General features: G+C 40.7%; 1 protein-coding gene across 25 annotated transcripts in view; it reads left to right on the plus strand.

The window, feature by feature from the left end:
• The window catches only part of APBB2 (amyloid beta precursor protein binding family B member 2), a 166,520-nt gene that overhangs the window by 125,761 nt on the left and 27,971 nt on the right, over positions 1 to 12,788 (plus strand). For 16 of the 25 annotated variants that reach the window (XM_046940891.1, XM_046940892.1, XM_046940896.1 and 13 more), the window contains one exon: positions 1,101 to 1,234. In XM_046940891.1, coding sequence (XP_046796847.1) covers positions 1,101 to 1,234 — 134 coding nt within the window. The remainder of the gene's footprint in view (positions 1 to 1,100; positions 1,235 to 12,788) is intronic. The other 9 variants (XM_046940899.1, XM_004936098.5, XM_004936100.5 and 6 more) reach the window with 1 other exon arrangement.

Here is a 12,788-nt window from a genome sequence, read left to right on the forward strand (position 1 = left end):
GCCTCTCCCTGAACTGGCCTTGAAATCCTGAGGTCAGTGTGGCATCAATGTCTGTCGTGTAAGAACACAAAAATTAGACATCATTAAAACTTGAACCACAGTAAGCAGGCAGAGAGAGGGTTTCTTTGTCATTGAGGTGAAGAAAAAGGTCATTTCTGAAACATTTGTCAGTGGGAAGTCAGAGCCTTTCCATTCTTACTGTTCATTTATAGACTGTAGCACAATAGAGTAGAAACAAATTACTCTATATTTAGCTCATCGTTCCCTCCTTTTTATCAGCAGGACTTGTCTTAAGTCTCAACAGTGGGTCCAGGATAATTTCCATGAGGTTCCACGGTCTGCAGTCTCTGAGAAGAGAACTGTGAGATGTGGCAGAAGCAGCAGCAGACTTCTTGCAGATGCTAGCAATAGGAGGAAGATTAGCATTTGTGAATTAGCATCAAAAGGAAAATTGCTTCTAAATTTGTTTCCTCTATGGGAATAAGCATTCTCCTTGTTCTTAGGCACCAGAAGAGTTAGGGAGAAACCCTGGCTCCAGGATTCTGCAGTTGCTGGCAGAAGTTTTGTTCATTCCTTACTACTAGGTTTTCCCCTTTAAGTCATCTTTCTTTAAAGAGCATCATATAAGTAAAAGACAGCGTACAAATTGCTGTCTGTTCCCATGGCCCATTGGCTAAAGTTTATGGAAACAAAGCACGTATTGTGTGAGAGGGGGAGCTCTGCCCTAGGTGTGGATGGGGGCTGATGCAATCATTTACTAGTAACGTGGTGGTTCTTCTACATTTGAAAGAATGTATTGAAGATAGGATAAACAAATCGTTTGTTGAATAACTCACTAGCTTGCATTTAAACAAGTCAAACAGTTGCATTTAAAAGTTAGCTTTTTGTGATTGGGATCTTTTAAAAATACGTAAGTAGCAGAATGCTGTCTTAGGTCTTTTTCACATTGGAACTGAGCAAACGTGTTCTTAATTGCTTTTGGAACAAACTGTAACTTGGCATCAATTTAGAGGATGCAAGGCTTAACAGTGTAGGCATTGCTCCTTAATACCAATCAATTTGAGAGGAGGACATGCTCTGTAACTGTACATTTTCTGGAGTTGCAGGGCAAAGACATGTACCTGATACTGGAAAATGACATGCTGAACCTGATCGACCCCATGGATCGTACAGTTCTTCATTCACAGCCCATAGTGAGCATCAGAGTCTGGGGAGTGGGTCGTGACAATGGCCGGTGAGTCTGCATTCTCTTTGTTCCTACTGACTCTGTGCTGTTTGTGTCTTGCTGATACCAGGTACTGATATGCCAGGAGTAAGTTACGAGTCAAACCTATTGAGTAATTGTGACCCAGAGGCGATGAAAGGATGGGCAAATTCTTCTTTTTCTTACCTGTGCTTTTTTTTTTTTTTAAGTTCTACTTTTCAAAGCGTATCACTGATATCCTGTTTTGCTAAACTTGTGTTGTGCAAGCATTTCAGATGAATTCAGCTGTATGCATAAATCTGCATGTGCAACTTTACTTCATTTATGTATGTAAGACTTTTTTACATTAAACCATGTTTTCAAGTACGGCCCAATATTTCACATGGCTTCTGATTTTTCCATGACCATGTATGTGTTTGTTTCCACTTTCTTGACATATTGGATTTGACTAAAGGAAAGGTTTGATCAATTCTCTTGTCATAAGGAGCAATCCCGTATGTATGCTTCAAGGCCTTCCTGAGCTGGAACCCGTGTTCCACCAGCTCTCCTTCCTGACTGGTCTTTTGGAAACAACCTTGCTTTCCAAACACTAGCTGCAGGAGCAGGATTGTGAAGGTGGCTTATATAGAGCAGGTTTCCCTATTCCAGTGAGTGCTTTGTCTATCGAAAATGTTTCCATTCACATAGAGCAATTCCAGAATTTTCAGACAGTCCCCATTCCAAGTAGTAAGGATTGAGCCACAGTAAAGAACCGCTGGTTTTTGTGTCTATGTTTGATTATTTGGATGCTCAGTGTGAAAGTATCTATTTTTGGTCTCTGACTTCTGACTAAAGTTATCATTTTAAACCTTGAAATTTTTTTTGAGGACAAGATTTTGCAAAACAAAGTTTGATTATTTTTGGTTAGATTTCCAAAAGGAAAGCTATTGTTTCTGTGACCTGATTTCGTCTTTCTGAACTTCTTACTTCTATGAACGACTGGTGTGGATGTGCTCATTTATTATTTATTTCTTTATTTTACTGTTTTTCGCTTTCATTGGTGCACATTTTTGAGAGATCTAGAAGAGCAAATCCAGTTTGAAATGGTGGGAAGTAAAGAGCTTTTTACTCCTTATGAATAAACCATTACAGTGCTTTGTTTGCTTTAGAAAATGAGTGCACATTTTCCTTCAAGTCAGATTTTGTAGCAGCTTGCTTTGGTCAGGAAATAAGAGCATTTTAAGGAACATCTGAATGTGATGCAGCTTAGGAAGCTAGCTTTGCTTTTCATTAATATTTTTGAAGCATTTTCAGTTCTCTTTTAAAATACTGAGATTTCTTTTGCAAATAATTGGAAAATCATTTTGTTATGGTTATAAAATAATGCGTTGCATTTATCCAGGTTGGATTCCTACTTCTAAAGGCAGAACTAGTCTTAGAAACATTGATGCTGAATGGGGGCATCTAAGAGAAATGTGTCTTTTGCCTCGTAAATGTGAATGTAAGCCCTGTCAGTAGGACAGGAGCTGGTGGGGATCACTGTGTGTGGAGGACCTACAGATTTGCCATGTTATCCTCCAACACTGATGAAAAGCTATGTACAAGTAAATAGCACCTCTGATTCCATCCCTGCCTAGTTTTGTAATGCATCTGGGGACCAAAAATAAATTGCAGTTCTGCTGAGATTTCTGCAGAAACTCACGTGTTTAATAAGAATAAAGTTGTAAGGAATGTGTATATGAAGTATAGATCCAAGTTTAAAGCAAAAAACAAACAAACAAAAAAAAAACCCATCTAACCTGTTTTGCCTCTTGGTCATAAAATGCAAAAGTTTCCTTCACTGTTTATATAAAAAGAAATTTTATTTGGGGCATCAACAGAGAAACAGCGGTAGAACAGATAAACTAATCTTTTCTCACGTTTTCACCATCAGAAGAGGGATTTGGTCAATTTGTATTGAAACTGAACACTTTTTGCCTCTAATTTTTTCTTGTTTGGGTGCTGCAAATATCAGCAAGAAAGCTTTGCTGTTCTTTGTGGATTACTATTCTGGAAAGCTGAAAAAGTCCTACTTTCTGTCATAAAACTGTTCGGAAAGATGTTGCTTGTGAATGTTGTTAATTAGCGACATTTTGTATTCCAAGAGCCCATATAATCAAATGTAATTAGATTTGTTCTGAAAAGAAGTTTTAAAATTTTAAAATACTGTAGAAATGTATGTTTTCCTCTACATTAGCCCTTCTGAAACCCATAACGATCCACCAGCCCTCATTTTGAACTGCATTTTACTTGTAGTGAAATAGGGATAGATTTTACTTCGGAAGATGAAAAGGTTTTCTAATGACACCTGACCAGATGATTTTCTAAGCAATGCCATGATGAAAGATTGATGAAATAAAGCGATCTGCTGATGAAAGTTTAATCTGAGGATATGTCGGGTAACTCACCTCAGGCAGAAACATCTACTGGAAGGCTGTAATAATTTTCTCCGTACGCCACACTATTATCTTGACCTCTAGAGTTACTTCTTTTCTTTTTTACAGCAGTTGTATGATAAGCAAAAGCTCCACATTGTTTTGTTGACCTAAGCTATGTAGTGGTTTTGTGTTTTGAAAGGTAGCATCCCTTGTTTCCAATTTATCATGTAGTGAAGTATATTTGACCTTAAGAGAGACCAGAGTGCCTTGGTAAAATTGTGAAGAAAAGCAGGTTTCTGCAAGAGAAGCTGGTGGTTATGCATGAATCTGTGTGGAGACTCTAAGCTCCAGTGTTTCACATGCAATATGGGCATTAAGGGAAAAGACATATACTTTATCTGGACATTGTTTTGGTAGACCGTATTTCTTAGGTGGTGTGATGTTTTTTAAGATTAAAAGCCATTGTACTTCATTATCTTTACAGCATTCCTCCCCTTTTCTATTTTTAAAAAAGAGCCATGAAGTTTCATTTAATATTACTTGTAAATGAGAGAAAAATCCTAGTACTTGCTTAAATAGTTTGATTTCAAGATCAGCGATGTCTTTGTCACTTGAAGAATTTGTGGCACTGCAGTTTTATCAGCGAATAGTTGGCAGTGCTGCATTTTCTTAACAACCAGCCCTCTGCAAAAGCATCTCAGAGAATATCAGCCTCCTAAAGCTGTTGAAGGATTGTTCTTTCCAGTTGTGAGCCGCAGGAGTGTACATTCATCATGCCTCAGGTTGGGATTTGTGTCCCCTTCCCAACTGCTGGCGCATGCCTTCTGCATCTGAGCCGCTCGCTAACAAGGAAGGGAGAAAAGGTAATGGCCCATCAATTCTGTACAACAGTTTCTGTTAGCACATTTCCCTGAATCTTCCTTTGTCTTCATTACTTTTCCACCAATCCAAAGTTCAGCTCAACTCTTTGGGACTTTAATCGCCTGGTGGGAGAGCGCAGTGCCTTCTCTGGGGGTGTCTCCATACAAAAGCATTTCTCTCTAGCTGTAAAATGGAGTCATTTGCTGACAGGATTGCTGTCAGCGTGCTCAGGAGATAGCCATCACAGACCCAAATGGGAGTGGTGATGGCATTCAGAATGCTGGACAAAACACATGGCACATTTCTCTGTTCACCCATCAGCTTTGTCATAGCATAACTCAAATCTGCCTTCCTGGTATGGTATGTGTACTTCTCTGGAGGCTGAGAAGGGAGGGCAATTGCTCTTGGTTCTTAAGTGATGGTTTGTGGTCTTAGGAACAATGGCTAGACAGTGCAAAAGTGCTGTGCTTCCTACTCTGCCCTAAAAACACTGATTTTTGCAGATGGTGGTATTGAGGACCTCTTCAGCTGTGTGGAAATCCATTGCCCCACTTCTGTGAACTGCTGCTGGTTTTCTGCTCCCTAGATATAGAATCATGGAATATCCCAAGTTGGAAGGGACCCACAGGGATCTTTGAGTCCACCTCCTGGCTCCACACAGGACCACCCAGAATGCAAACCCTATGTCTGAGAGTTGTCCAAATGCTTGATCTCTGGCAGTTCAGGGCCATGACCACTGCCCTGGGCAGCCTGTTCCATCCCCTCTGCTGAAGAGTCTTTTCCTAACGCCAACCTGACCCTCCCCTGGCACAGCTCCATGCCATTCCCTTGGGTCCTTTTGCTGTCAGTGGAGCTCAGTGCTGCCCCTCTGCTCCCCTTGTGAGCAGTTGTAGGCTGCCATTAATCTGAGCTAAGAAAACTGCTGGTGTTACGTGACAGAGCAGGACAAGCCTGTGAAAAGATGAGGAGAGAACGGCCTAAAGTGACAGCTCAGATTCCTCAGAATGGGAATTAAAAATAATATATTGCTTTTTCAACAGCTAAACAAAAATGTCCTGATATCAGAGGTGTTCAGCAGCTACACTGTCCGTTGATGTAAATGGAATTTGTGTGTATCAAGTACCTTTGAAAATCAAGTGGCTAAATATAGATCTGGGAATCTCTCTCTAGACATGCGGATTTGAAAGTTTTTGCTTCAACGGCATTTTAATTGTATTAGTGAGTGTATATCAAGCTAAGAGGGATGGAGATGGGTTTGGGCAAGAACTGGTTTGTTTGAGGACGGAAGGCAGTTGAATGGGGAATCTGCAGGCTGCACTGCAGCAAGGAAGGGTATCTGTCTCGTGGGGTTGTAATCCATATTTCCTGGCTAAGGCTGCACATTTACACAAACTACCTGAGCCCCACTGTGCATCACATCGTATAGATGTGAGATTTTAGGAAGGATACCTGGCCTTAATGAGGGAATTTAAAGCTTAGTATGGACAACAAAGGTAAGGTTAGTGTGCTTGGAGTATCCTGGTGTATCTGTAATTTATCATTCTCCTTTTCAGAACATGTTTTGTGTGCAAGCAACACAATAGCAGGCTTCAGTGATGTATTCAGCGATGTGGCTTATAAGAGCATTGTTCAGGGAGGTGCTGAAGGTTTGCTTTCCCTTTGAGGTGATGATTGAAACCTTAAATGTGCTCTGAGGTCAAGTCTTTCTCCAGTTCTTTGAGAGAAGCTTATCGAGTTGTATGAGATAACAAGTAATAAACTTTCTCTTCCACATTAAAAGGACATGGTCAGGAAAAGCTGAAAATAAATTAAAACTGAGATGGTGTATGCACCTGCTCTTCTGAAAAGATAACACCCTTCAAAGCATGTGTAATTCCAGCTGAACTCTTCAAACTCAGAGACACCACGAATCAATACTACCTATTCCCTTTGGTCTGCTTAACCTTGGAATAAGGACAAAAAATACAGTGAGGAATCATGTAATAGGGCATAGGTGAGGGATTATAAGGAAGAAAAGAATTGTACTGGCTTTTCTGACCCATATTCTTTGCTGAGTTTTGTAAGTAATCTTTTCCTTTCTCCTTTTCTCTAAGCTAGTTGTATCTGAACATCTTTTTCCATATATTTTGACAATATTTTCCTCTCACTAAACAATAGTTTAGGTGATTATCTATACAAAGTTTCAGTTAATGTCCATAAGGCCTGACACTGCTATCTGCAAGTGCAGTGCTTTGTAGGAAGGGGTGATAATACAACGTGACTGCAAAGGGGATGTAGTTAAGCAGGTGCAAAAAGCTGTATGTATGCATTTTTACTTTGATTAATGAAAGTAGTTTATTTTAATTTCAGGATTTAACCTAACTGGTAGAGTAGATGGAAGGTGAGTTAAAATACTGCCATACTAACTTGAAATAAGTACCTGTAGTTTTGCAGTGATGTACAGTTTTGTATTAATAGAGGCTTAAGCTGTGTGTGGGCAGCATCCCTCTATCCCTTCTGCCTAATTCACTAACGGGATGAGAAATGATTTTGCGTGACAGCAAGGGACATTTTTAAGGATGAAGTGCTTATGACTGATGAATTCACCCTTTGATAACAGCTGAGAAAAAGGATACGCTTAGGAAGAGTCTTGGCCACGGAGCTATAGATATTTGGTAACCTTTGAAAAACTTAAATGCAGAAACAGCAGCTCGGAAGCACAGCAGCAGTGGATTAGCAAACGTCCAGTGAAGTGTCACAGAGCAAGGGAATTGGAACAGGCGCCAAAGAGGGGAATTGTGAGGATTGCTGTGGGAGGGGATGGGAACGGAGAGGGGGGTGCGGAGAGCTTAGGATGATGCTGTGGCACTGCATTGGGAGGAAGTGAGAGAAATGGAACGAGGCTGCTCTTCTCATTAGGAAAAACAGCCACTTAAAAAGTGTCGCTTGCTGCATTAGTGGCTGAGAGTGACCAGTAGTGCTCAGTCAACTTAAACAGAACCCTGCTTAAGTATTTTATTATAGCGTGTCTTTAGTGTTCTATATTTACTTTCTAGAAATAGTGGGAAATACTGTATGTAATTTGGGAATTGCATGTAGTGCTTCTTCTGGGAGTCACACTTGTAATGACACTGGGAACCATTAAACTGTTAATCTTTCTCACAGTTAATTTGAATTAGATATCTAAGCCAGGACTAGAAATAGCTGCAATGATGCAGCCACATTATCTCAATTAGTAAAAATGATGGCATGCTGACTTAGTCCCTGGTTTACTGTGTTTCTCCAAATTTGTGCTAGAAAATCTCCACGCGCTTGCTGTGACTCCAGCTATTAAAGTCAAAGGCTTTAGGATACAACCAGGGTAATCTGTGTGGTAGCCATTTAAGTTTGCAGGTCCCTTGATAGTAGCTGGGCTGCTTGTAAAGCTACTGTCTGCCATTTTGATGTGGGAATCTGATGCTTTCTTCTGTTATTCCTTTCACTGCATGTTAATCAGGCAGGTGCTATGCCCGGGCTGGATTCCTGTATTTATTTGCTTTAACTCCATGGCAAAACACTGATGCAAGTGATGCAGACAGCAGCTGCTTTCCTGCTCCATAGCTGTGAGCAGAACACATCCCGCTCCCAGGCATTCTGCTTGCCCTTATTGCTTTCAACACCCAGCTAGGAGCTTGGGTCTTAAGTGATTTAAAATTAATTTATTTACTTTGCCTTGTCGTGTGTATGGGTGCATGTGCAATCACTTGCTTCCTCTCAGCAGAGACTACGCCAACACAAAGTAGCGTCCTCTTTCAGAAGCCAGTTGGAGTCGCTGAAGGCGCCTGCCCTTCACCTGCAGTGGTGCTGAATTTACACTTAGTAGCACTTCTCTGAGATGATCTGTGAAGACCAGGACTGTATATAGGAGTCACCTACAGAATAACTTTTCCTGGCAGAATTAGGTTTTGATCGTCTTATGAAAGCTTGAAAATGCTTCCGATTTGATAATACTTTTCTTCCAAAAGCAAGGCAAAACAAAAAGCAAGAAGAACCTACAGTGTTCTTTCTGTTCTCAAGACTATGTAAAGTCTTAGGTCCTGGTAGGAGATAAAGGAAGACTAAGTTAGTGCACCAGTGACTTACATTTTGCAAGTCTGTTTTATATTGAAGCCGTTCCATTTCTAATAAGGTGGGCATATAAAAACCTTCGGAGGAAAAAAGGCACAGAGAGCTCAAGTCTATAAAAAAACAAGCAGTGTTTTAGGAAAAATCATGTTACTGTCATACTTACAAGCCCCGTGCTGGCTGTAATGTTCAATACAACTCTTCGTTACCGTGATTATAGCATGTTTGTGTGAGCAGTAACAGACTTTCTGTCTCTGGCTTACTTGAAAAGGTCAGTGTGTTTTGTAAGACCTATTTACTTCATCTGTTTTGTATTGTAGGCAAAAACCCAACTTCCTAAAATGATTACTGTACTGGGCAAGTCATTTCTGAAAAAGTAATTCAGATGAGAAGATTTCCTGTGCAGTGGAAAAGGTTTAATTTGATTATCTGTGCATTACACTACTTAATGAAACGTGGGACTTTCATGGCTTGCTAATACAGCAAATTAAAGAGCCAAAATGTGGACAGAAAATGATCCACCTCTAGTGTTAATTTCTGTACAAACAGTTGATACACTGTACTACAGAGTCATAGATGGGATGTTTCTGTATTGACCCTCACTGTGTAAATATTTATATCCACCTACATAAACACAGTTTTAAAACTTGCATCAGTGTTATACTCCTGATGCCAAGGGAACCTGTTGAATACCTATGTATTTTTAGACCTTCAGTGGTCTTCTGAAATTTGGCACATACTACCATAAATTAAGCTCAAGATCTTTTGTCTCTCTCTGAGCATTGTCACAAACTTAACAGAGCTGCACCAGTATATTAATTTGGAACTTGCCTCTGAAATACAAGACGATGTGCTTTCAGTCAGCTGCCCACTTCAATTACTTAAAAAGAGTATCTGCCTCAGGTCTCCTTTCCATGCCTGCTACCAGCTGACTGCGATTCAAATTTGTATGCAATATGTCCCTATGTAAATCATAGCATACACTGTCTTACACGTATTTAGAAAGCATTTTCACTTTAGGTTTACAATTCTGAGTATGATATGCTGGCTTGTTTCCTAATCCTAACTGCACCAGAGCAAAGCACCTTTGTTTGGCAGTCGTGTTCAGCTCATTGCCCTCTGGCAATGGAGATAGGTAGCCTGCTGAAGTCTCCTTAATAGATGCGGGTTGACTAGCAGAAACTTGCACACTCACGTGAGTAAACAAAAAGATTTTTTTCAGTAGATAATTCAAGTGTCTTAAATATTTAAGGCTTTTTGTTTCACCGATCGACTCATTTTTGTGCTTTGATAGTGTTACACGAATGTGTTTTTGAAAGAAGAAAACTGTGCTTGATAACACTGAAAAATCTGTGCTCATCGTATTTTGTGATGTTTCGCATCATTTCTATTCATCTTAATTCAATTGAATGCCATAAAAATAAATTCAATTTATAATTTGAAGGATATATTAAATACAGAACTCAATCGTCTCTTAAAATTTACTGCTTGAAGTTCCCCTCTCCCAACCCCGATAAATTTCAGAGCTGGCTAAAAGTACGCTCTTGTGCTCTCTGAATCTGACCAGATTCTTATTATAATTAACAGAAGGTTTTTCATTAACTTCAACGTGAGTTGGGTTAGTCTATAACATACAGATGCAAGCTTGGGAAACCTGGGTGTTGCTCAGTATAACCAATGTAATGTCTCTGGGAGCACCAGGATAGCTTAAGCATCATTGCTTAGGAGGGCTAAGGTGGTTCTTGTAGAAGAACAGGTGGAACACCGAGGAGCATGTGATGAATCTTAGAAGAATACAAATGAGTTTGAGGTCTGTAAGGTCAGGCAGGGTGGCTGGCTTCAGTATTTCATTTGGTATCCTGCTGATCTTATCTTTAACAAAGATGAAATAAGTGAATTTTTCTGCTTTAGCCAAGCACCTGTGAAAACTGAGCTTGCCTTTGTTCTGCAGTGCCTATACTGACGTGTCAGTGTTTGGGGTGATGCTGTTTTTGTCAAGAAGATGCATAAAGAAGAACAGCAGAGTACTTAGGGAATAATCTTCTGGTAGCCCGAAGTGGATGGTCTGTCTGAGTCCCCTTGGCCTCTCCTGACATTCGCAGATGATCTTTTAATAGTGAAGGTGCTTCTTTTAGCAAGCTGATGGTAGGTCTAGTTCAGTTTACTAAGGATATATTGAATTTGTAGTTATGTATCTTCAGTCTTTGTTGATTGAGAAGTTTATTTTCTGCGCGTTCCTTTTGGTGCTGTCTGAAGAATGTAATTCCATTTGCGTGTCTCAAAAAAATGTAGATACACATTTAATATAAATATCCAAAGCCACAAGGAAACAGATGCACTAAGAAAGAACGTTTTTGGCATTGTTTGTATTTTATTAGGAAAGTTGCCTTTAATCTCTGCTATTGCACAGTTACCAATAGGAACATAATGAGATGAATTAGACAAAGCAAAGTGAACAATTGCTCGTGCCCTCTATTCATTTCTGAAGTGCATATGTAGCTTCAAGGGTCTCTGTTAAAAACAAAGCAAGCCCCTATGGGATATTGCCAATCAAGACAATTGTAAGTGGTATTCATTTTGTCAAATTTGAGCCTTTAGGATTCAAGGTAGCATTTCAAACTTCCCTCATCCATCCCTGCATGTGGGAGTTGTTTTTTGTGGTATGTATGGAGATTCTCATATTCCTGTCTGAATCCGGGATTTAAGCGTTATGAAATGTTCCCTCAGCCATTCCTCATATTCTCCTCTGTCTTTTTGAAAATAAAATGAAATGTCGGATAAATTAGAAGAATTGGCTGTGCTGTTGCTGCCTGATTATTTATGATTACGAACGATCTGTGAATGAAATTAGATAAGAGGAGGTATGAGAATAAGACTACAGATCTGCTGTAATTTGGATGTGCAGCCTTGTGTTATAGCAGCGTTCCATAAAGCCGTGCTTCTGAAGATCTGGCAGCATCTCTAGGGTGGGTCTAACAAGGATGTCAGCTGCTGGTAATGTTTAGTCCAGTTTAGTCCTTTCTTTAGTCCAGCCATAGCTCTGTGATGTGTGATGGGATATGTAGTGTTTTGCTCTGAGATAAATCAGCTTCTGGCCATGCAGTAGGAATATCTGATCAACTGAGGAAAGCGTGGTCCCATTCCTATGCCTGGAGCATATACTGAGTTCCTTTACTTGGTCACCCTGCTGTTCTCTGCCTGTGTAACTGGGGGCCTGGGCAGACCATCACTGCCAAGTGTGTGGAGATCTGCTCACTTTCTTTGTGGTGTTAAATATCTGTTCCATAATTGTTAGCTTGGCTGAACCTTATCTCCAGTGAGGAACGCAGCAGCCTGGAGATGTATACCGTGGCTGGGGACCCAGGAGAGCCCTTCCTGTTCCCTTCTAAGGGGTTTGGGTGCAAGATTCCTTCCTTGGCTGGCAGTGGGAATGAGGCTTGGTACAGAGTTTGTGCTGAAGTTTTTCTACCTAATTTCTGGTAGCTGTTGTTGATGGGGAAAGCCTGTCAGCCAAACACAGTGCTGCTACTTTGACTTGTGTCAAAACTTGAGTACCTGGCGAGGATTCTTATAAACCCAGCTTGTGAATGACACTTCCATTTGAGCTTCACATTTCCTTTTCTGAATACATGTATGTGACCAAGTGAAATCTAAGGAATCACCTTAGAGAGCCACCTCACATAGACTATATACAAAAATTTAAATTCACATTCACAGTCACTTCACAGTTGGGTGAGACAGAGGACTGGCAAAGTTACGTTTTGCCACAGCTATGAGCATGAGGCACGGCTGTAGTTCCTAAGCCAGTGATGTGTGCACAAACTGGAAGGCACTGGGCCCAAGTTGTTTTTTTCATATTTAGGAACTGCCTGTTCACCATGCCTTGGAAGATTTCCCAGTTGCTGGTGGCAGAGGTTAAGCTGTTGCCCTTTCCATAGAGAGCAACCAGAAGGACACACTGGAACAGGTTGCCCAAGGAGGTTGTGGATGCCCCATCCCTGGGGGCATTCAAGGCCAGGCTGGATGTGGCTCTGGGCAGCCTGGTCTGGTGGTTGGTGACCCTGCACATAGCAGGGGGGTTGAAACTCGATGATCATTGTTGTCCTTTTCAACCCAGGCCATTCTGTGATTCTATGATAAGGAGCAAACTTAGAGGAGAAGAGAGTGTGAGATGAGGTGAAGGGAAGCTGAATCCAGGGCTCGGTAATGAAGCCAGCATGTTACACCTAGCCATACCTCTACTG

This window comes from Gallus gallus, chromosome 4 (genome assembly GCF_016699485.2).
Source record: "Gallus gallus isolate bGalGal1 chromosome 4, bGalGal1.mat.broiler.GRCg7b, whole genome shotgun sequence".
Classification (NCBI taxonomy): Eukaryota; Metazoa; Chordata; class Aves; order Galliformes; family Phasianidae; genus Gallus; species Gallus gallus.